General features: G+C 55.1%; 6 protein-coding genes across 6 annotated transcripts; 3 read left to right on the top strand and 3 right to left on the bottom strand.

Moving 5' to 3' along the window:
• Positions 1 to 88: 88 nt before the first annotated feature.
• Positions 89 to 2,918, bottom strand: MONBRDRAFT_38094 (uncharacterized protein; the record flags this gene model as incomplete). Its single annotated transcript, XM_001747957.1, has 11 exons — positions 89 to 198; positions 288 to 395; positions 479 to 550; positions 635 to 723; positions 835 to 934; positions 1,079 to 1,132; positions 1,218 to 1,388; positions 1,460 to 1,582; positions 1,664 to 2,020; positions 2,136 to 2,558; positions 2,712 to 2,918. Coding segments are annotated over 11 exons (1,812 nt in total), but the record flags the coding sequence as incomplete, so codon positions are not given.
• A 529-nt stretch (positions 2,919 to 3,447) lies between these two features.
• On the top strand, positions 3,448 to 4,590 carry MONBRDRAFT_27559 (uncharacterized protein; the record flags this gene model as incomplete). The annotated part of the gene is made up of 3 exons (XM_001748035.1): positions 3,448 to 3,927; positions 4,027 to 4,080; positions 4,327 to 4,590. The coding sequence occupies 3 exons, from the start codon at positions 3,448 to 3,450 to the stop codon at positions 4,588 to 4,590; spliced, it is 798 nt and encodes a 265-aa protein (XP_001748087.1).
• A 360-nt stretch (positions 4,591 to 4,950) lies between these two features.
• Positions 4,951 to 7,761, top strand: MONBRDRAFT_10240 (uncharacterized protein; the record flags this gene model as incomplete). The annotated part of the gene is made up of 1 exon (XM_001748034.1): positions 4,951 to 7,761. One exon carries the CDS (start codon positions 4,951 to 4,953, stop codon positions 7,759 to 7,761), a length of 2,811 nt encoding a protein of 936 aa, XP_001748086.1.
• Positions 7,762 to 7,896: 135 nt separating this feature from the next.
• MONBRDRAFT_38093 (uncharacterized protein) lies at positions 7,897 to 9,599 on the bottom strand (the record flags this gene model as incomplete). The annotated part of the gene is made up of 7 exons (XM_001747956.1): positions 7,897 to 8,413; positions 8,490 to 8,576; positions 8,713 to 8,772; positions 8,871 to 8,919; positions 8,990 to 9,026; positions 9,126 to 9,222; positions 9,321 to 9,599. The coding sequence occupies 7 exons, from the start codon at positions 9,597 to 9,599 to the stop codon at positions 8,045 to 8,047; spliced, it is 978 nt and encodes a 325-aa protein (XP_001748008.1). The 3' UTR covers positions 7,897 to 8,044.
• Positions 9,600 to 9,857: 258 nt separating this feature from the next.
• On the bottom strand, positions 9,858 to 16,140 carry MONBRDRAFT_38091 (uncharacterized protein). Its single transcript, XM_001747955.1, has 12 exons — positions 15,892 to 16,140; positions 15,732 to 15,801; positions 15,614 to 15,636; positions 11,847 to 11,915; positions 11,609 to 11,751; positions 11,471 to 11,536; positions 11,106 to 11,350; positions 10,938 to 10,993; positions 10,754 to 10,870; positions 10,453 to 10,605; positions 10,237 to 10,341; positions 9,858 to 10,120 (listed from the first exon to the last, which is right to left on the bottom strand). The coding sequence occupies exons 1-12, from the start codon at positions 16,123 to 16,125 to the stop codon at positions 9,938 to 9,940; spliced, it is 1,464 nt and encodes a 487-aa protein (XP_001748007.1). The 5' UTR covers positions 16,126 to 16,140; the 3' UTR covers positions 9,858 to 9,937.
• Positions 16,141 to 16,884: 744 nt separating this feature from the next.
• On the top strand, positions 16,885 to 19,236 carry MONBRDRAFT_33482 (uncharacterized protein; the record flags this gene model as incomplete). Its single annotated transcript, XM_001748033.1, has 11 exons — positions 16,885 to 16,954; positions 17,048 to 17,189; positions 17,274 to 17,414; positions 17,500 to 17,554; positions 17,658 to 17,786; positions 18,067 to 18,111; positions 18,227 to 18,294; positions 18,383 to 18,527; positions 18,630 to 18,734; positions 18,920 to 19,023; positions 19,106 to 19,236. The coding sequence occupies 11 exons, from the start codon at positions 16,885 to 16,887 to the stop codon at positions 19,209 to 19,211; spliced, it is 1,110 nt and encodes a 369-aa protein (XP_001748085.1). The 3' UTR covers positions 19,212 to 19,236.
• Positions 19,237 to 19,250: the final 14 nt, after the last annotated feature.

The raw sequence follows: 19,250 nt of genomic DNA, 5'->3' as shown, positions 1-19,250 counted from the left end.
GTAGCGGCCAATGGTGTCACGAGAGAAGCAAGCAGCGGTCACAAGCCTACTCTGCATCAGTATTTCGATGTACTTGAGCGACAAATTGGCCTGGTTCAAGGCAAGAATGGCTCGTTCCACCTCTGCCAACAGTTTCGCATCAAACGGTAGCAAATGCAGCACGAGATCCATGGCCTGATGCTGTAGGTTTGCGGGTAACTATCCAAACAGGACAACGAGACGGCGTGACGTCTCAACATTCTGCGGGCTTCGACAGACTTGCCGATGCGGCTGCAAACAGAACCAACCTTGCGAAATGGTCCAAGGACATGGGAGCCACGCCGTGCCGCGCAAAAGTAAGCAGCGTATCGCCCGGCGAGACGTGTCAGGGCTGTTGCAGCCGCTTCCTCCCCAGTCTGTCAAAGGTGGGCGCACGGCAAGGTGAGGCGCGGCTTTAACGCAGCGTGGCTCAGGGCTCCATGTTGGCGTTGATACTCACATCAAGACGCTGAAGAACTAAAATAAGCATGTTTAGCAGCTGGCCGGTTGCGTCCAGGTGTTTGGCTCCCATCTACGTATTTTAGCCAGAAATTAGCCAAGCACAAAGACTGTTCAACTCGAGATGGGAGCTCGATGTCGCGTGCTGTTCACAAACCTGCCATAGTCGCTTTGGCAACTCCACAAGCCAGAGACTGGCGACCATCTGTGCGGTTGCTGTATCCAGTTCCACGCTCAAGAGCCACTCTGGATCGAGTCGAACCCAACGTAAGCTTGCACTCAACCTTGGCGAGCCGAGACACGAGCGGTGTTGCAAAAGCATCATCCACAACCGTCCAACCAGCAAGGGGGGCTTACCGGTAAGTTGGCCATCCACAAAGAGCGAAATGGCGGAGCCCGGCTCCAGCTGCTGGCTAAAGGCGATATAAGCACGCAGCAGCGCGCCATCCCGAGTGTCCTGTGTCATCCATCCCGAATCAGGCGCGCCAGGTCGGGTAGAGCAGATGAGAAGGGGTCGACAGAGGCTCTTGTATCTTGACAGCGGTCCACTGAAGAACCTTAAAGCCCACATATGTTATGTATTTGCAAGACGAGCACCCACCGTCATGAGTTGCTTGAAGCGGATGCCCAGGCGCTCGATCCGCGCCGTCAGGAGCTACAGTCATGCGCATTGCATTGTCGTGGGATGATTGTGAGAACGTCATACGCAGCGCGTGGGGTGATACGTGTCGTGCGCGTACCTCAAGCACGCGCGGGACAGTGGCGGCGGCTTCCAACAATTGAGTGAGCAGCACGTGAGCGCCTTGATTCGCCACCAAGTAAAAGTCATCGCCTGGAAAGGCGGCGGCCAGCTCCATAAGGCCGAGGTTGATGTCAAGAAGGGCGGTCTGGCTTGCAGGAGCCACAGTGCCCTGTACAACGCGCCAATGGGTAAGCTCAGCGCGCGGGGCAGGCATGCACACTGACAGGCTGGCAAGCGCACCTCGACAATGGCGAGAGGCGCCATCGGCAGATGGTGCAGTAGCTCGGCACATAGGGAGTGTAGCATGTCAGTCTCCTCTGCAGTTTTGAGGCGCGTGTCCTTGGCCACGACCCGAATAATGCTCTAGAGCAAAGACACACACACCTGAGACAGGTGGGGACGGGTCGGCAATAGTCGGTGCACAATTCCCAACGACTTGCATACCACAAGAATGATCATAGCTTGGAGGGATGACAAGTCCGAGTCGGCATCAAGCTCGCCATCGCCCACCAGTTCTCGCCACGTGCCATCAAGCACGGCCAGGAGAGAGGGGTCAACTGCGTGGTCTGTCGGTGCCGAACCATTGGAGACGGTCAGAATCTCTGCAGCTTTGCGCACAAAGCTGCCGCCAAGGCCAAGTCGTTGACCAGCAGCCGTAGGCTGCCGGGCCTGACTGGGTGGTGTGGTGACAGATGGACTGGCGTCAAGCTGAAGTGCCTGTTGCACCAAGCCAAGGACGCGGATACGCGTTTTTTGCTTGGCAAGTCGACTATTGGGAGCTGTGCCGATAGCGCGCGTCAACTGGAGGAGCGCACAGAGGGTAGCATGAGTCATATTTTTGTGGAATTGAAAGCCGCCATGGAGAGTGAGGGCCTTTTGTCCAGCTATAAAGTAGACGGGGAGGGAGGGGTCCTACCTGGCCAGAGCTGGATTGTGTTTCGGAAGAGATCATGAGGAGCAGCTGGTTGGCCAATTGGCGCCGAGCCTCAGGGCTCAAGTCGAGAAATTCGAGCCAAAGCGCCACCGTATCGAGTGCATCGTAGCGCACATCATGGTTCAGGCTTGTCATGGCAATCACAGTCTGGGCCACGATCAGCTCTCGGAACGGCTGTAATAGGGCGCGCGGCACTTGATGGGCTAGCAGGTGCAGTAGCTGGGCGAGGGCACGCCGGACAGGCGCGTGGTCATCGTTGACCAGACGCAGCGTGGCTTCGAGGATGCGGAGGACCGAAGAAGGCTGTTCCACCACGGCCGGGTGTAGCTCGATGAGTTGAACAAAACCTTGCAAGCTGTCGGCCCTTGTATGTGCATTGTGGTGGCTACACTTGGCACTCAGATCCTAGCACAGCAATCATTGGTCGCATCGTTTTTGTTTCCAAGCGAGCCAAGGAGATTTGAGATGAGGGAAGACGCCAGCAAGCGGAAACCAGCGGGACAGAGATGAAAAGCAGAGGGGGGTCAATCTGGATCAACTGGCAAAAGATCAACTGACCTTGAGGCCCTGTCCGCGCTCATTGACAAGCTCATCATCATCCCGCTGGAGCTGGGTCCGGAGGTTGATGCTCCTTGTGGCGAAAGAGGTGTTGGTGGCGTTTTCAGCGATGGCCTTGCGCCCAACCTTGGTCTTCTTCTTCTGAAAGTCTGGCCCAGACTTGCCGAGATAGGACTGTACATTCTTCTTTGCTTTTTGCTTGGCCATGATGCCTGGCAAGAGCCAAGGTCAAACAAACACCGCCCCGAGCCGAGCGCGTCTGCGATGTGCGACCAGCCACACACACACACACACACACACACACGCACACACACGCAAGTCAGCGAACGACCAATGGCCTCGTGGTGCAGACAACGAAAACTGCACTGCTTGTGACCCTTGTCAGACAAAATAAGTCTGACATTCAAAAAGATCTGACATGATGCCAGAAAGAGGAGAAGGAGAGATGAAGTTGCTCGTGTCCCATTGACGCGCGTTGATGGCTTTGATGGCTGGCTGGCTGGCTGGCTGTTTACCTGGTGGCACTTTGACAAGTACTCTACTGGTTGCGTGGTGTTTGTTGCTGGTTGTGGAAATCAAAACCTGCTGGACTCGTGTGGGTCTTGGTTGGACAAGTCGTGGTTGCGTGGGACTGTCGCATGACAGAGCACAGGGCCATTTTTTTTATTATCGTTATCAAGTGCTCCAGTATTGGCATTCGTCACGGGTCGCGCGTTCGACGTGTGTGTTCGACATCATGGCGGCGCTTTATAAATTTCTCATGGCACTCTTGGATGGGAGCCTGTTCGTCTCGAGCGGGGATCCCAAGCCATTCCCAATGGAGAATGAGGGGAATGCAACCAAGTCTGCAGCACCCCAAACTGCGCGACTGGACGAGCAGGGACTCGAACCTGATGCCACGGCCATGGCACCACCGGCGTATTCAGCCGTGGCATCGCAACCTGCCACGAGTCCAGCAGAGCTATTTCAGTGGATGGCAGGTGCACCCAACTTTGCTACGCGCCGGGCCCAGCTCGAAGCCTACTGTCGCTCGCCCTATTCGCCTCGACTCTTTGAGCATGATGTGCATGACATTGTGCTCAAGTATGGTAGTACCCCGTCCGAAAAGACCGCGCTTGCTCGCACCATTGGACACAGTTCGCAGCACGGACATGCTCCATACCCAGCCACAACCCTTGCTTCCTTGGTGGCAGCAATGCCCGAGCTGGAGCAAAAGGTTGGTCTTACTCTTCACCCGGAGCTCTCCTTACGAATCCCTGGCATCCCTGTGAAGCCTTGACGCGTTTCTTCGATTCGATGGGCCGGCCGTACACAGGAGCGCATGCTGGAGGCCTTGTATCCCGCCGTTGCCGTGGCCCACACTGACAAGGTTAGTATCGATGCCCATGTGCTCTTCGTGTGTTTGGGGGGTTGCCGTTGTCTGATGGCTCTGGTGTGCTACAGGAAACGGTGCTCCACGCCCTTCCCGCGGCGCTTCATGCGCGTGCCATTGAGTATTGGCCTGTGCTTGCTTGATTCGCCGTTTGATAGCATTACTCTTGACGACCATTGCGCGGCTCGTGGCCCTCCATGGGCTCTGCTCGTATGTTCATAATAATATTCTTGCCAGCCACAGAGCTCCATTCTGCCACCACCCCTTTATTGGCACTTGTGTCCCAAAAAGCGAGGAAGACATCTCAACCCATGCCAATTTTCCGAGCTGCCGCCATTCTTCGTCGGCGTCTCATTCCTGGCAGCCGTTAACCGCGCACCAGCCAGCGCCAGCGCGCCTTGTTTGACCTCAAGTAACAACAGAACGTTTGATACTCTCTACATCAACTACACGAGCCTTCTCACTTTGAACAACCTTCACACCAGAATTTACCGCAACAACTCCTGAGACCACTGCGATAACTGTGCTCTCCAATTAACAACACCAGACACAACAAAGACAACATTGTCACACACTTTTGTTGTTTTCACAACATCTCTCTCTCTCTCTCTCTGTCTGTGAGTGGTGAACACACACTCGATTTTTCAGCGGCAACGCCCTCGCCCTGCCCCTCCTGTTGATGGTGTTTGTCGAGGCTCATGCTCGGGTGGGGTGGCTTGGTGGCTGAATTTCGGGGTGGTTGGAGTCTATTTGAGACGTCGGCTCGTGTGCCTGCCATCATGTTCGGACCCGGCGCCTGTTAAGTACTGTGCTCGTTTGGCACCCACGCTTGGCAACCTCAAGTATACGACGACCGGCAGCGGCGGCATGACCTCGTACCAAGGCTTCGCCGCCATCTCAAGGGGTCGCCGGGACCAAGCGCCATGCTTTTCACATGTATCCTTGATGCTTCTGCTTCTGGTGCTTGGGTTCTGCCTGACCACTCGGCGGGTTGCTGCCACATTTACCGCCGCTGCCACAGTCCCGATTGCGCTCGAGCTGTCCGCCAGCGGCTCGCCACAGCGGACAGGAGCGGGCCTGATTGATGTTGGGTGTCGTCGCAACCTCGTAGACCGTGACCTCAATGCCGTGGCCATGCGTCGGCTGGGCGACCTTACGGGCTGCACCCTAGATACCACCGAGGTGCAGACCCAGCTGGCAGGTCTGGCTTTGTTTGTGACAGACGGCAGCTGTGCGCTTAGCATCAAGCGGGCCGTTGCACGGCAGCTCGGCGCAAGCTTGCTCGTTGTGTGGCGTGCCGAAGAAACCTACCCTGCTGCTCCCTCTACCTTGGCGGCGTGTGCCAATTGTGCCCCCACCGATCCATTTCTTGACCCCTTTCAAACTGGCACGAGCAGCAACATTGTCAGTGCAGATCCCAGCCCGAGCAGCTACAGTGACCTCTGCACCCTACCCGTGCTGGGGGTTGAACCAGAACTTGGCATGGTTGTTGCGGGCTACTTTAAGGAAAACATCGTACCACGGCTCACGGTACCCGATCTCGAGCCGCTCACGTGCTTGGCCCCCTTCCACCCCGCCCTCACCTCGGTCGTCTTCATCTCCAACTCCCGCCTGCGTGTTCAGCTCAACTTGAGCACCTCACCCATGGCTGCTCGGTGCTGGTATCATCGGAAGGATCTCACCTATGACCCGTGCATTAGCACCAGCTCTGAACTGGCCAGCTGTCTCTCCGCGCGTGTGGATGCCCTCCTACTCAGCGATGTCACCGTGTCCTCGCCCACCCTCGAATGCAACGTGCCCCTTGACATTCTCGCCAACCGAGATGACTACACCCTCGCCGTCCAGGTCTTGTACGGCCGGGGTGATCTCATCACACTTCAGTGCTTTTCGCACCAACACCAGCGTTTGAGCTTGTGGACCGCTACGCATGGACGCTCCCTGGCCACCATTGGGGTCAATGTCGACAACGCAACCACCACCTCCACTTGTGCTTGCACTTCCCTTTGTCACCTGCGCATTCGGGGCAAAAATGGCCTCTGGTGCCAAGGTGAAAGCACGTGCACAAGTGCACAACCCGTGGCTATCCGCGATACTGTTGATCTTGACACCACCGCACTGGCCATCCCATGTGCCCAGCAGCTGCCTGGCCTCCCCTATCGAGCCTGCGCCACGTCGTGTTCAGGCGGACGCTGCGAGGCAGATGGCACCTGTACCTGCGTATCTGGGTGGCAAGACACCAACTGCGATGAGCCTATCTGCTCTCAAGGCTGCGCAGCTCGCTACGGCACATGCGTAGCCCCCAACGTATGCAATTGCTCATCCAATTACACGGGTCCTGCATGCACAATTCCCATGTGTTCACACAATTGCAGCGGCAACGGCGTCTGCGCCAGTCCTGGCGTCTGTCGCTGCTTTGAGGGCTACACCGGTAGCAGTTGTGCTACTGCCAGTCCATCTGACTCCACCTCGGGATCCGTCACCATGGGAACACGCATCGCCTTTGCGCTGCTCGTCTCAGCCCTGGTGGTTTGCTTGGTCGTCGTTGGCTTGTTGTGGCGCATCAAAAAAGCTCGGCCTCACCTTATTGTGCAGCAACCACCCGAGGGCGTGGAACTTGGTCCGCTGGTTACGCGCGTACGCACTGTGCGTCGCTCATTTTTGGGGCTGTCCAACACCACCCGCACCACTGAGGACTTTTATGAAAATCTGTCCCAGGATGCTGCCAATACTGCTGCGGGCCTGCTTCCTTCATATCAGGATGCAACAAGCTCTAGCACAACGCCACGTGTCACGCCCGTACCACATGCAAGTCCGCCGACAGCCCCAGTTCCGCTTGCTCTTAATCCAATTGCTGAGGAAGGGCAGGAAGCTGCGACCTCATCTGCTCGTAGCACGCCTCTGGCCAGTCCCGTGCCCAACCACGTGGATGTGCTGCCCTCATACGAAGAAACGCTTCAGCGTCAGCAGCAAGTGGCCGCAGGCGTGGCACGGGAGCTACGCCGCTATCATTCAGCCCCTGCCCTTCCCCGCGCTATGCACCGAAACACCGAGGATCACCGTGGTGGACGTGGTCCCTCAAGCTCTCGAGTTGAACCCAACGACGCAAACGGGGTTGGCCATCGACAGGCGTCAGCAGCCTCACCAAGGCAAAGTGTTTCGTCGCAAAATAGCGTGAGAACTCGTCAAGCTTGGCTCAGTCAAAGTGCTGGCGGTGCTCAGGTCGCGCGCTCTGAGCGTCAAGCTGCAGCAGGTCAAGTTGTAGGGGCACTACGTCCACTGCGTCCCCCGCAGACTTTGCCGTCGCCACGCGCACGTGGTCTAAGTGAACAGCTTCTCCGATCGTCTGCGCCGATGCTGATTGAGTTTGATGATGACCGTACAAGAGGAGCGTCTCCTGTCTCGCACTCACCGACGCCCTCAGCCTCACCGGTCCCGGATCGACCATTCCTGCCGTCAGCACCCGTGCCTTCGCAGGCACGGCGGCATCGTCGACGGGTGGCACCCATAACGTTACCGACTGAAATGCCTCGTTTGACGCCCCCCACAAGTCCATTTCGCATGCCCACCATGGGCCGGCGTGCGTCCGGGCCGGTGGCAGCCCCCATACCCGGCTTTGTAAGGGCTTTGCGTCCCAGCGAATCCAGTCCCTCGGAAAGGACAAACTCTTCAACAGAGTAGACCAGCTTTCTTCCAAGGCGATTTCTGACTTGCACAACTGTGTCTCTTCTTTGATGTCTATTTTGTGAACCCATTTTTATTGCTCCTCTAATTGACATGCCTATCATGGATGCTGCGACGCAGATCCTTTTTGAAAAAAAAAATTAATATAATTCATCACACCAGGGAAGATCAATGCAAACTGGCGGGCCCGAGATATGGATGAGATGCAGCCAAAATCAAAGCAAGAGCTGTCACACTTCATTGTCCCAACCAGTCCAACACTGCAATCAACCAGGTGTTCTTAGCTGGCCATGCCGAGCAGTGTGGTCAATGCAGCGTCAGTGTCGTTGCCACAGGAAGCAATAACAGCATGGATGACTTCCTCATCAAGGTCGGGAAACATTTCACGCAGTTGCTGAACCTGCTCTGTTGGAATCACGACAGTGGGAGCTGTTGGTGGGCCTGCGGGGCTAGAAGTGGGATTTGGCGAAGGCACAGATGGCTCTGCTGGGCCGCGACCCTGCGTGCCATAGTACGCAGTGGCTGGAGGGTGGGGGTGGGCAGGCTGTTGAGGTTGTGGGTATGAGCCACCTGGGACGCCATGATAAGGCAGGCCGCTGCCATACGCAGTGGGGCCTGGCTGGGTTCGAATGGGAGGGTGGGCTGTGCGCTGTGGTCATGGCCAAGCAGGGTCAGTATGAGCGTAGCACCCAAGCGATGAGGCACGTGCTTGGTACGACACCAACCTCAAAATGCACATTCAGATGAACAACACCCTCTTTGTCTTCGCCTTGCTTTCCACTGAGGTGATACCATTCTTCCTTGGGCGTGCCCTGGAGAGTCAATGGAACAAAAACCAAGAGAAACAGAAGAGAAAAAAAAAAAATGCCAATGGCCAGAAGAGTGTATAAGTGCTGGCCTTGTTTTCACGAGCAGGGAGAGGAAGACTCGAGATGGGAGGCAACACACCTCCATAAATTCAGTCAAAGGCACTTCGCAGCGACCAATCAGCTTGTCACCCATGGCACGCTAAAAAAAAAAAAAGAAAAAAAAAAAAGAGCAAACAGCGTCAAACACCATCAATGAAACTACAATTCGTTGGTGCAAAAGGGATCAAGCTCACGTACAAAGTCAAACACCTCAATGACGAGGGTCTGGAAGAATGGCAGGATTGGCCTGTGCGCAGAGAAGAGTCAAGTCGTGAGAGTCGCGCAGCATCTACACTGCTGACGTCGGGCCAACTCACAGCGTGATGCTATGATTCCACCGGGGTTCCGTGGCACCTGATTCGGGAAAGCAGAAGAAGGGTGCCCATTGGGCTGTGAGCAAACAGCTGGGAACAATAAAAACATGGTGAGCAAGGTATAATGATGCTGGCTTGCCTTTTTGGCAAACGGGGGTGCGCTTGAAGTAGGGACCAGCAATCAGGCGCACAAATGGATCCATCTTCATGACACCGTAATTCTTAGCCAGGCGAGCCTGTGCACCGGTTGGCGAGATCCCCGTCGTTGAGCGGTGCAAGCTGATCTGGGCGTCTGGTATGATCGGCTGAAGGTAGGCAAAACACGCATACTTACCTGTAGAACATCAACACGAAGCAAGCCCTGCATAGGGCCATCGGCCAGCAGAGCGGGTGGAACTTCATCAACGCGCACAGGAACCTCGACCATGAGTCGCAGGAAATCATCTGGCAAAGCACCGAAAATCACCCGCGAAGCCGCTGTCAAATCTTCTTGCTGTGACACTTGCTGATGCAGGTTGTGTTGTTCATTGTGAGGGAAAACGTCATCTTCAGCTGCCGCGCCCGGCGCATGGCTAGCTGCCGCAACATAGTCTTGCGATGCAGTCGAGGCCATAATCAACGAGTTGTTGTGCGCTCTGTCAACAAAGTTTCTTTCCCTTGCTTTGAAGCGCACAGATCCCACAGCCAGGCCTATGTCTCAATCAAGTCCTGCGCTTCCGCCCGGCGACCCGACGACCGAAGCGCGCCTGCTCGTCCTGGGCACTTGACAAGTCTCAACCTCAGTGACCTTCCAGCGCTTGAGGAAATGTGAAATTAGAGAAAATCACAAGCAAAAAAAAAAAAAAATGCAGAGGTGAAGAAAAAAGAAAAACGAGCAAAGAAATTCGATTTGGTTTTCCATCAACACAACAACAACTGTGTCGTTCAACTTATGAGAATGCTTTTCCTTCCTCATTTGGTCTGACTATAGAGGGCATAGTAGGCCCCACGTCGTTGAAGCAAGTCTTGGTGTGATCCCTGCTCCACGATGCGCCCGTGCTCCATGACAACAATCACATCTGCGTCCTGGATGGTGGACAGGCGATGTGCCACAATGATGGTCGTCCGGTCACGGCTGGCATTGTTGATGGCCTCCTGAGCATGGGATCAGCGTGAGAGGACGCAAGGCATTCTACAGCTTCTCGTCAATGCTTGTTGATCGGCTTTGCATCGGCGCCCACAAACTCAACCACACCGGAAGGACAACAAACCTGAACAAGCTTCTCGTTGTGCACGTCCAGCGCACTAGTAGCTTCATCAAACAGCAACACCTTGATTTGATCGCCGCGGACCAAAGACCTTGCAATGGCCACTCGCTATGGTATTCCCCCCCACCGCAAAAGCACCCAGAGCCGTGAGTTTGACAGTCGATCCAAACATACCCCAAAAGACACCATGCCGGCGCGAGGTGATGTGACCCAGCTTACTTGTCTTTGGCCTCCCGAAAGGCGATCCCCAAATTCGCCCACGTCGGCATCCAGACCCTCTGGCAGAGCGCCCACAAATTCATTCACACGTGCCATGTCGCAAGCCTTTTCAATGGCGCTGTCATCTGGCCGTGGTCCTACGCCTCCTCCGTACTATCGGGTCGAGCGTCCCAATCGGAGCAGAACAGTCAGTGAAGGCACACCGACACAGCAGAACAACAACAAGTGCAAAGTTGTAAATGTCTATGCAGCATTGGAGTGACAAGAATCTCAAGAGCACGTTGGTCCAAAAGGCTCATACCGCAACATTGTTACGCAGCGTGTCATGGAACAAACGTGGCTCCTGCGCCACCACGGCCATCTGGCTGCGCACGACATCCACATCGAGTGTTGCTAAATCTGTGCCATCCAAGAGAATCTACCAACGACCGGCTCCATGAGAAAAACTCTCAAGACTTGCCCAACCCCGGCTTTCATTGACGTACCTGGCCCTGAGAGATGGGATACATGCCCTGGACCAGCGCAACGATGGTACTCTTCCCTGCAATGCAAATGTAGGTTAAAATGAATGAGAAACGTTGGGTGAAACGGGTCTGCTCGTGGAATAGGGCCAAGAGTGCTGGCCGACGAGGCGTTCACTTAGTCACACGAACCACTGCCAGAGGCACCGACGAGCGCAACCGTCTTGCCCTTGGGAATGGTCAAGCTAACGTTGTCCAAGACGCGGGCATCTGGACGAGCCGGATAGGCAAATGAAACGTTGCGCAAAACGATTTCCCCCTGGAGCGGTAGCGGTAGCTTGGGCGTTGCCGTGGCCTCTTTGAAGAAAAAGCCATGCAGCAGCTTGTACACGCTACGAGCTGCTGCCTGGCTCTCTGCCAAGTTTGGCAGCATTCCCCTACGCAGGTTGATGCCAAAGCCAAAGTTTATCAAATTGCAAAAACCCGCACAAACCCATGCCGAGCTTCCAATATGTTTGAACAGAACGATTGCAGGTTTTCTGGCGGGTTCAACTCACAGGTAAAAGCCAGCTTGAATGCCACAGAAGAGCACACCCATGAGCGAGGTAAACATTTCCGTGAACCTGGGCAAAAAGAAGGATGTACAGTTGAGATTTCGGGTAGCCACAACCACGCTGGGCGACGATATGACCTACGAGCATTGTTCACGGTCCACCACAATGCTGCCATAGTAGAATGCCAGTGCGAAGGCAGCAAACTGCGTAAAGAAGGAAAAGAAGACAACCAGGGCTGTCTTGATGGCTTTCACGCGCTGTTGCTGCTGCGGCCCCTCGAGTGTCTGCCAGGGTGATGTGGCAAGTTAAAAAGCAATTATGTTGGAAGTGTGGCAAAGCGACCCACCCTTGACCAGTGGCTTCAAGCAAGTGGTCTGACCTTTTCATACTCTTGAAACATGTGATGCGCCCGGCCCATGGCAGCGATGAGACGGACGTGATCAATGACCAGCGTCGCATGCTGTCTGGCCGGCTAAGGGCCACATGCATCCACTGTGAGCCGCAACATGGCCCGTCCTGAACAGCCCGCCAACTTGTTTGATGCCCTCACCTTATACACGGGATCGTTTTCATCCACGGTTCCGAGAGCCACCTGCTGATACATGACACCCCCAAGGGCCACAAAAGGTACTGTAGCCAACGTCATTCCCGCCGTGCGCCAGCAATATGCAAATGCCATGATAATGCCTACCGTGACGAGCCCGCCCGTGAGGTTGACCGACTGGTAAAGTAGTTTCATGCATCAGGCTTTGCATACTCACCGCCAAACAAGCAGACCACGATCATCACCATTTTGCTGTTGAAGTCACCCACGAGATTGCGCACGCGGGCGGCATCCACGGATAGGACTTGCGACAGCTTGCTCTTGGCGTGGGCATGGTCATCGAACCATGCTGGAGGCTGCTGCACAATGCCTTTGAATAGCAGCGTTCGCACGCGATATGTCAGGCGCTCGCCAGCTAAGAATACGCCTGTGCAGCGAGCCCAGTGTGACTGCAACAGCCATGGTCAGTGTGTGGGCGAGTGAGTTGCATTGCTCATGAGATGCACAGTGGCTGTAATGCTGCACAAACCACAATCCAATTTGACATTCTGGACTCTGCTGTAAGAGGACATACCAGAAGGTTGAGGACGGCGAGGCCAGCAAAAAGCAAGGACCAATCGCGAATCACATCCACACGATTCCGGCCAATAACCTCGTTGATACTCTACGATGATAATAATAATCCGCATGAATCAAAATAAATAAAAAATATTAAAAAATGAGTCCACCACGACAAAGTTTTCAGGTTGAGGATGGCTGGGCCGAGCGCCGGCCCAGTGCGTGCTTGTGCACTGACTTCGGCGAGCAAAACAGCCCAGATGGGAAACATAGCGCCGGCAGCGATAGAGCCCAGCAAAGCCAGCAGCAGTACGGCCCAGTCGGAGCGAGCGAGAGCAAAGGCCCAGCCCGTAATGTTGACTTTTTGCAAGGCACCATGCTCGTCATCAGCCTTGTCGTCGTCACCCTTATTCTCGTCATGGCCTGTTTCTGTACTCAATGGATTCACACCCACCAAGCATGAGCTTTGCGAAGCGCTTTGTCGCAGCAGGAACCGTAAGCACAATGGGTCAAGTCCAGGCACAACGCACCCTCACTCTTGTCCAATGCCACCGCTTGATCGTCGGTGGTGGATTCACCGGCTGATGCACCAGCCTCTTCCAAATCTTGTCCACGCGACACCATGCCCGCGTAGACGCCCCCGAGCTTGACAAGCTCGGCGTGACTACCTGATTCGACCACCTGGCCCGCCTGCAAGACGACAATGCGGTTGGCAGACCGAATCGTTGACAATCGATGTGCAATTACCCTACATGGCACCCAAGCGCGACACAAACGCGCCAGCAGCCGGCCATGCAAAGCAAAAGTCAGGAGACGCGAGATCCAGTCTCTGGCCAAGGCGGGCAGGGTCATGAATTCGAGAGGTATTGACCAAGCACGAACGTACAAGGTAGTACGGCCTTTGCTAGCCGTGTCAAGCGCGGTTTGCACCGCTTTTTCGGCGTGGTTGTCCAGGGCTGATGTGCTTTCGTCGAGGAGCAGAACTTTTGGATCGGAGAGGAGTACACGAGCGATCGAGATGCGCTGCCGCTGGCCACCACTCAACTGCCCGCCGCCGTCACCAACGGGCGTATCATATCCGAGCGGGAATTGAGACACAAATTCGTGAGCATTGGCCAATTTGGCGGCTGCTTCGATTTCCGCCGTGGTGGCACCATCCTTGCCAAGGGCAATGTTCTCCCGAATGGTGCCTGGAAATAAAACGGGACGTTGCGTCACCAGCCCCACATTGGCACGGAGCCAGGCTAGGCTCAGATCTTTCAAAGGCATGCCGTCAATGGTAATTTGCCCCCCCTGGGGGTCATAGAAACTGCGATTCGGAACCGAGCATCCACAATGGTCAGGCCAAGCCGATGAGGTGCACGTTCAATGGCAAAAAGACTTACCGCTCGACCAGGCTAACGATGGTTGATTTTCCACTGCCGCTCGGTCCGACCAAGGCCACGGTTTCACCGCGCTGCGCGGCAAACGAGACGCCTTTGGTGCAATGACAAAGCAGGCATCGCTCACGTGAATTTGGCGGCACGGGACGTCGCCATTATGAGGGAGTATGTGTGACTTTGGGTCAGCATCCTACCGCGGAGCACGGTCTCAGTGGGTGCGGTCGGGTACGAAAAGTGCACGTTGTCAAAGGCGATGTTTCCCTTCAGCTCGGTGGGGGACTGGCCTTGGCTTGACAGCCCATCGATCTCCGGCTCACGGTCAATGGTTTCAAATAGCGGAAAGGCAGCCACCTTGCCCAGAACCAGGCGCTGCAAGTGGCTGATGGCTTGTCCCCAGCCCAGCAATCCCATCTGGTGTTGGTTCGGCAGCGAGCATGTGTTCGGCAGCGAGCATGTGGGGAGTGGCGCATTGAATTGCCAGAGGTTCGTCAAGGGCAATTCCAACCATTCCCCTAACCAACGACTCGGGCAGGAACGCGGCAGTTGGGCTTACCATGGTGGTGAAGAGCACGGTGATGATGTCTTGACCCTCGATATCGCCCTCACGCGCCAAGTGGGCCCCGTAACCAAAGGCAATGGCAAACCTGTACAACGTGGGATGACATCGAGCGCTTACTACACACGCACGGTGGCCATGTCGAAGCGACTTCCTTACATTGTGAAGATGGCACCGTCTGGCAGGCCCATGGCGAAGCCCAATTGAATGCCAATGCGCTTGCCTGGCGCCACAACGCCCGACAAGACCGACATGCATGAGATGCGGGCGCACGCAGACCATGACATCGTCCACAATGCGTTCACATACCCCGCGCCAAGGCTTGCTTGATTTCCAAGTTGTAGCGCTCCTCTTCGCGTTGATATGTTCCAAATGTCATCACGGTGCGAATCAAGGAGAGTATCTATAACCAGGGCTGTGAGAGCTTGACAGGTAGATCTGGTATGATCGGGCATTCGGGGCTCGCTGAAGCTGAGCTTGCCTCGTCTGCCACGATGCCTGCTTTCTGGTACACGGCGCGTTGGGTGGCCTCGAGATTCTGCAACTGGGTGGCAAAGATGCCTAGCAACCCAACGTTATCAGCAAGCAAAGCGGTGTTGTCAAAGGGCTAACAAAGGACCGAGGCACACTCACCCATGGCAGCTAGAAGGACTGGACTAAAGGCAATAAAGACCAAGGTCAGCTTCCAGGAGTAGGCAAAGGCAAACCCGATGCCCCAAAAGCCTTGAGATATCTGGCAGATTGTATCTCCAACCTGAGATATGCAACAAAAAGGGTTAGTATGCGTGCATCGTGCAGGATTTTGAGAGACACCGTTGAGACGGAGAAGACGGGGGGTGTGGGGCGTCCAGGAAGGAGCATCTACACACCTTGAGAACCATGGCCTCTTCGATGAGGGGCATGCCATTATTAAAGGCCACGTTGAGACTGGCGGCCGGGTGCGCGTCGTGCCAGCCCATCTCTTGGCGGAGCAGAGCTCGCAGATACTCGGTGCGAATGCGATTGACATGGTGGCTCCCGATTCGTGAGAAGATGTAAGTGTGGATCATGGCCACGGCCGCAACGCCAAGACCCGAGTACAGGAAAAAGAGGGACAGGTCAATGACATTATCGACCACAGAAGCCAGATCTACGAGATTTGCCGGATGCCAATAGCGTGAGGCTAACTGAGCGAGTGGATGTCTTGAGGAGTGGAACAGGTCAACAGTCGCCAGAGGCCCTCACCGTCGGGGTCAAATTCGCCCAGCGCTTCCCCAAACCACACTGCCCAGAGGGGCCAGCCAGCTCCTTGTGCCTATGCGACGACAAGTTGTTTCAAGGTGAGGCCTTGTCCGCATTGCCACCACAGCCAACGTATGCGGCGGCACACATATGCCATACGGACCAAGGCCATAACGGCGGCCAAGACAAGCAGGCATCGCTCGCCAAATGTCGTGTATCGGAACAGGGTCAGATATGGGACAGCTTGAGGTGGGGCGGTCGGCGCGTCGGCATCAGCATCCTGAGCATCAATCTGCTTTGCCTCATTGGGCTGGGAGGTGGACGTTGTGGGATGGTGGCTGCCAGCGCTGGAGAGCCAGTCGTCAACATCGACGACGGTGGTACTGGCCTCAGCCATAACTGCACGTGCTTGATTCTCAACTGTCCAGAGGAGCACCAAGCTGGAAAATGACGCTCAACATCCGAGGACTCGAACCTGCAAGGGACAGTCGGCCCCTCCAAAGTCAAGCACATGCACAACGTGCACAACGTGCACAACGATCCCGCCAAGCACCCGCCAACCAGATGAAACCCAGACAAGTCAAAGGAGTGCAACCCAAAGTGCAGCCCACGCCCAAATGATGATGTTTCAAGTACCACCAACGTGCAAACGTACGTACAGCTCCTCCGGACAATGCCAACACACACACACACTGCTGACAGCTTGCCAGTATCTAAATATAGACTTGTGAGTGTGTGGCTGCACGTCACCTCCTCACCTGCCAATGTCAGAATGTCAGAATGTCAGGTTGTCAGAATATCAGCGAGGCTGATTCGGAGGCCAAAATTGGCGTCGCTTGTTTTTTACGGGATGTTTTGAATGGGGACTTGGCTTTTGAGGGTCGCGCGGAGGGATCGAGGCATTTGCTCGTGTGGTCATCTGTTGCGTCGTGTCAGGTAAGAGGGTGATGTAGGATGATTGTGGACGGGCGGTTCTCATGCAATGTTTTGCCCTGTCACAGTTTGTATGCCCAGCGAACACGTTTCTCAGCCTGTTGTCGATGACTAGATGCGCCTGTGGCTGCTCAAGCATCACGGAGCCATTCGGAGGTTCCGGTCGGGCGAGCGGTGGTTATCTCCTGCAGCGCCAAGGCTTGGTGGCTGCTTACCCGCGAACATGGCCACTCGGACCACCACCACGGTCACGGCCAAACGAAAGCAGCCTGCAGAAGCCGTGACGGCAGCCAGTAGGTGACCGGCGTATGCCAACGCATGCTTGTGTGGCAGCACTCACTCCCGCGCCCTCACCACGGATCTGTTGTGATTGGGGCGAATCTTAGAGAATGCCAAGGGCAACGCCAATGCAGAGATTTGTGATTTTTTAAACCAACTGGCTGACTACGAGCGCAACGTTTCGCGAAACATTCACAAATACAACGCATACCGCAAAGCTGCGCGAAGCATTGCAGCCCATTCTCTACCGTCAGTCGCCCGCTACCGCGCACATGCCTTGTCTGGACCCTCGCTACCAAGCCTGAACGTCATTGATCCCTGATCCCTTGGAAGGCTTCGAAGCGGTAAAGACGCACAGCGCTTGGACGGAGTGGGCAAGAAGATTGGCGAGAAGATTGAAGAATTCCTGACAACTGGCGGCCTCAAGAAACTCGACAAGATCAATGCCAACCCCGAAGCCGCGGCCATCCAGCTGTATGCACCGTGTATATCAGAGACATGCCCTGTCTGGTCCTGAGCTGCTCTCACTGTTGTCATTTTTTTTTTTTTTTTTGGCTAGAATTGCCTCCGTGGTCGGCTTTGGTCCTGCCGCTGCCCAAAACTATGTACAAAAGGTATGGACCAAGACCCTTGCAGCTTTGGGTGTGCAGAATGGTCATTGCAACTCGCGCTGCATGCCTGACTTGCAAAAACTTGCTGCTACCACCTACTGGCCAGGGCATTACGACCCTAGAGGCCTTGAAACAAGAGGACGGCCTCAGCAATGCGCAAAAAATCGGTCTGAAGCACTTTGCGGACTTTAACGAGCGCATCCCCCGTGCTGAAGTGGAGGCCCTGCGCCAAGCTGTAAGCGCCAGCATTTTCCCACACATGCGCATCTCGTGGCTTCTGTCTTTACTGACACATGTGTGTGTGTCTGTGTGTGTGTGTCTGTGTCTGTGTGTCTGTGTCTGTGTCTGTGTCTGTGTCTGTGTCTGTGTCTGTGTCTGTGTCTGTGTCTGTGTCTGTATCTGTATCTGTGTCTGTGTCTGTGTCTGTGTCTGTGTCTATGTCTGTGTCTGTGTCTATGTCTCTGTGTCTGTGGATGACGTTTTCTCCCTGTCTCTCATATTGGACGGCATGTCAGGTCTTTGCAGAACTTCGGGAGGTTGATGATCGACTGGAGGGCCAGGTTAGTCCAGGAGGCAGCGACCCTTGAGGACAATCTGCTGAGAATGGACGACAATGGAAGGTCTCGCACGCTTCAAGTTGACGTTGCCATGTGGATATGTTTTCCCTTTTGACAGGTGTGCGGCAGCTTTCGACGCGGTGCAGCCACGTCCGGTGACATTGACATATTGCTCACCCATCCCGAGTTGGTACTCGCAATCTTCTTTCTTGGGCCTTGTTCTATTTTGGGTTGACATGCCATGTTCTTAAGCCAATAACCACTATGACTGTAGCTTTAAGTCGACAGGTGATGGCGAGGCACTTGGCAAAACTAAGAAAAAGCTGGACCCACCCTTTGATAAATTGCTGGACCGCGTTATCAGCCATCTCAAAAAAGTTGGCCTCGTCACTGATGTGCTCAGCTTGGGCGAAAGCAAGGTGCTGTCACCTGCTCTAGCACCAGCCGAAGAGCACCGTAGACACCAGCCCTTTTCGACTCTGACTGCATTCATTTTAATAATATGTTGGAATTTTTGGCAGTTTATGGGCGTGGCAAGACTGCCGGAAACCCAGTTTTCCGAGGCTGGACTTGCCCCACCTCGACGTTTTCGCCGCATCGATATGCGATTGTGGCCCGTCGACCAGGTTTGGCTTGCCCCGGCGGTTGCCCCTCAGACTGCGCAGCTCTCCGTTCGCTGGCTAACCCTCTACCGCCTACCTCCCTTCTTCCTTCTTCTCTTGCATTCCGCATGAGGATTGCTCAAGCATTGATTACCGCGCTGCCCCATCCCTCATGCCTTGCTACGATCTTGGAACGCACGTGTCTCTAGTACCCGCTTGCACTACTCTACTTTACCGGGAGCGATGAGACGAACAAGACAATGCGCCGCAAGGCAATTGACTTGGGCTTCCGTCTAAGTGAATACTCTCTCCGGTTGGTTGATGGCCTCGGGTTTGCGTTTGACTCACACACCGGGTTTCACACGCATGTTTGAATGGATGCTTATTTCTGCCAGACCCATGAGTGAGGACGACAAGCCCGGTCGCCCTCTGCCCGTTTCCAGTGAAAAGGATGTCTTTGACGCGCTGGACATGACCTATCTTGAGCCTGCTCAGCGCTAGGGACTGCTGTCGAGACTTTGTTGATGTTGTTGTTGTTTT

The sequence above is a fragment of the Monosiga brevicollis genome, genomic scaffold (genome assembly GCF_000002865.3).
Source record: "Monosiga brevicollis MX1 MONBRscaffold_20 genomic scaffold, whole genome shotgun sequence".
Taxonomy (NCBI): Eukaryota; class Choanoflagellata; order Craspedida; family Salpingoecidae; genus Monosiga; species Monosiga brevicollis.
This window is presented reverse-complemented; position numbering and strand designations above follow the sequence as displayed.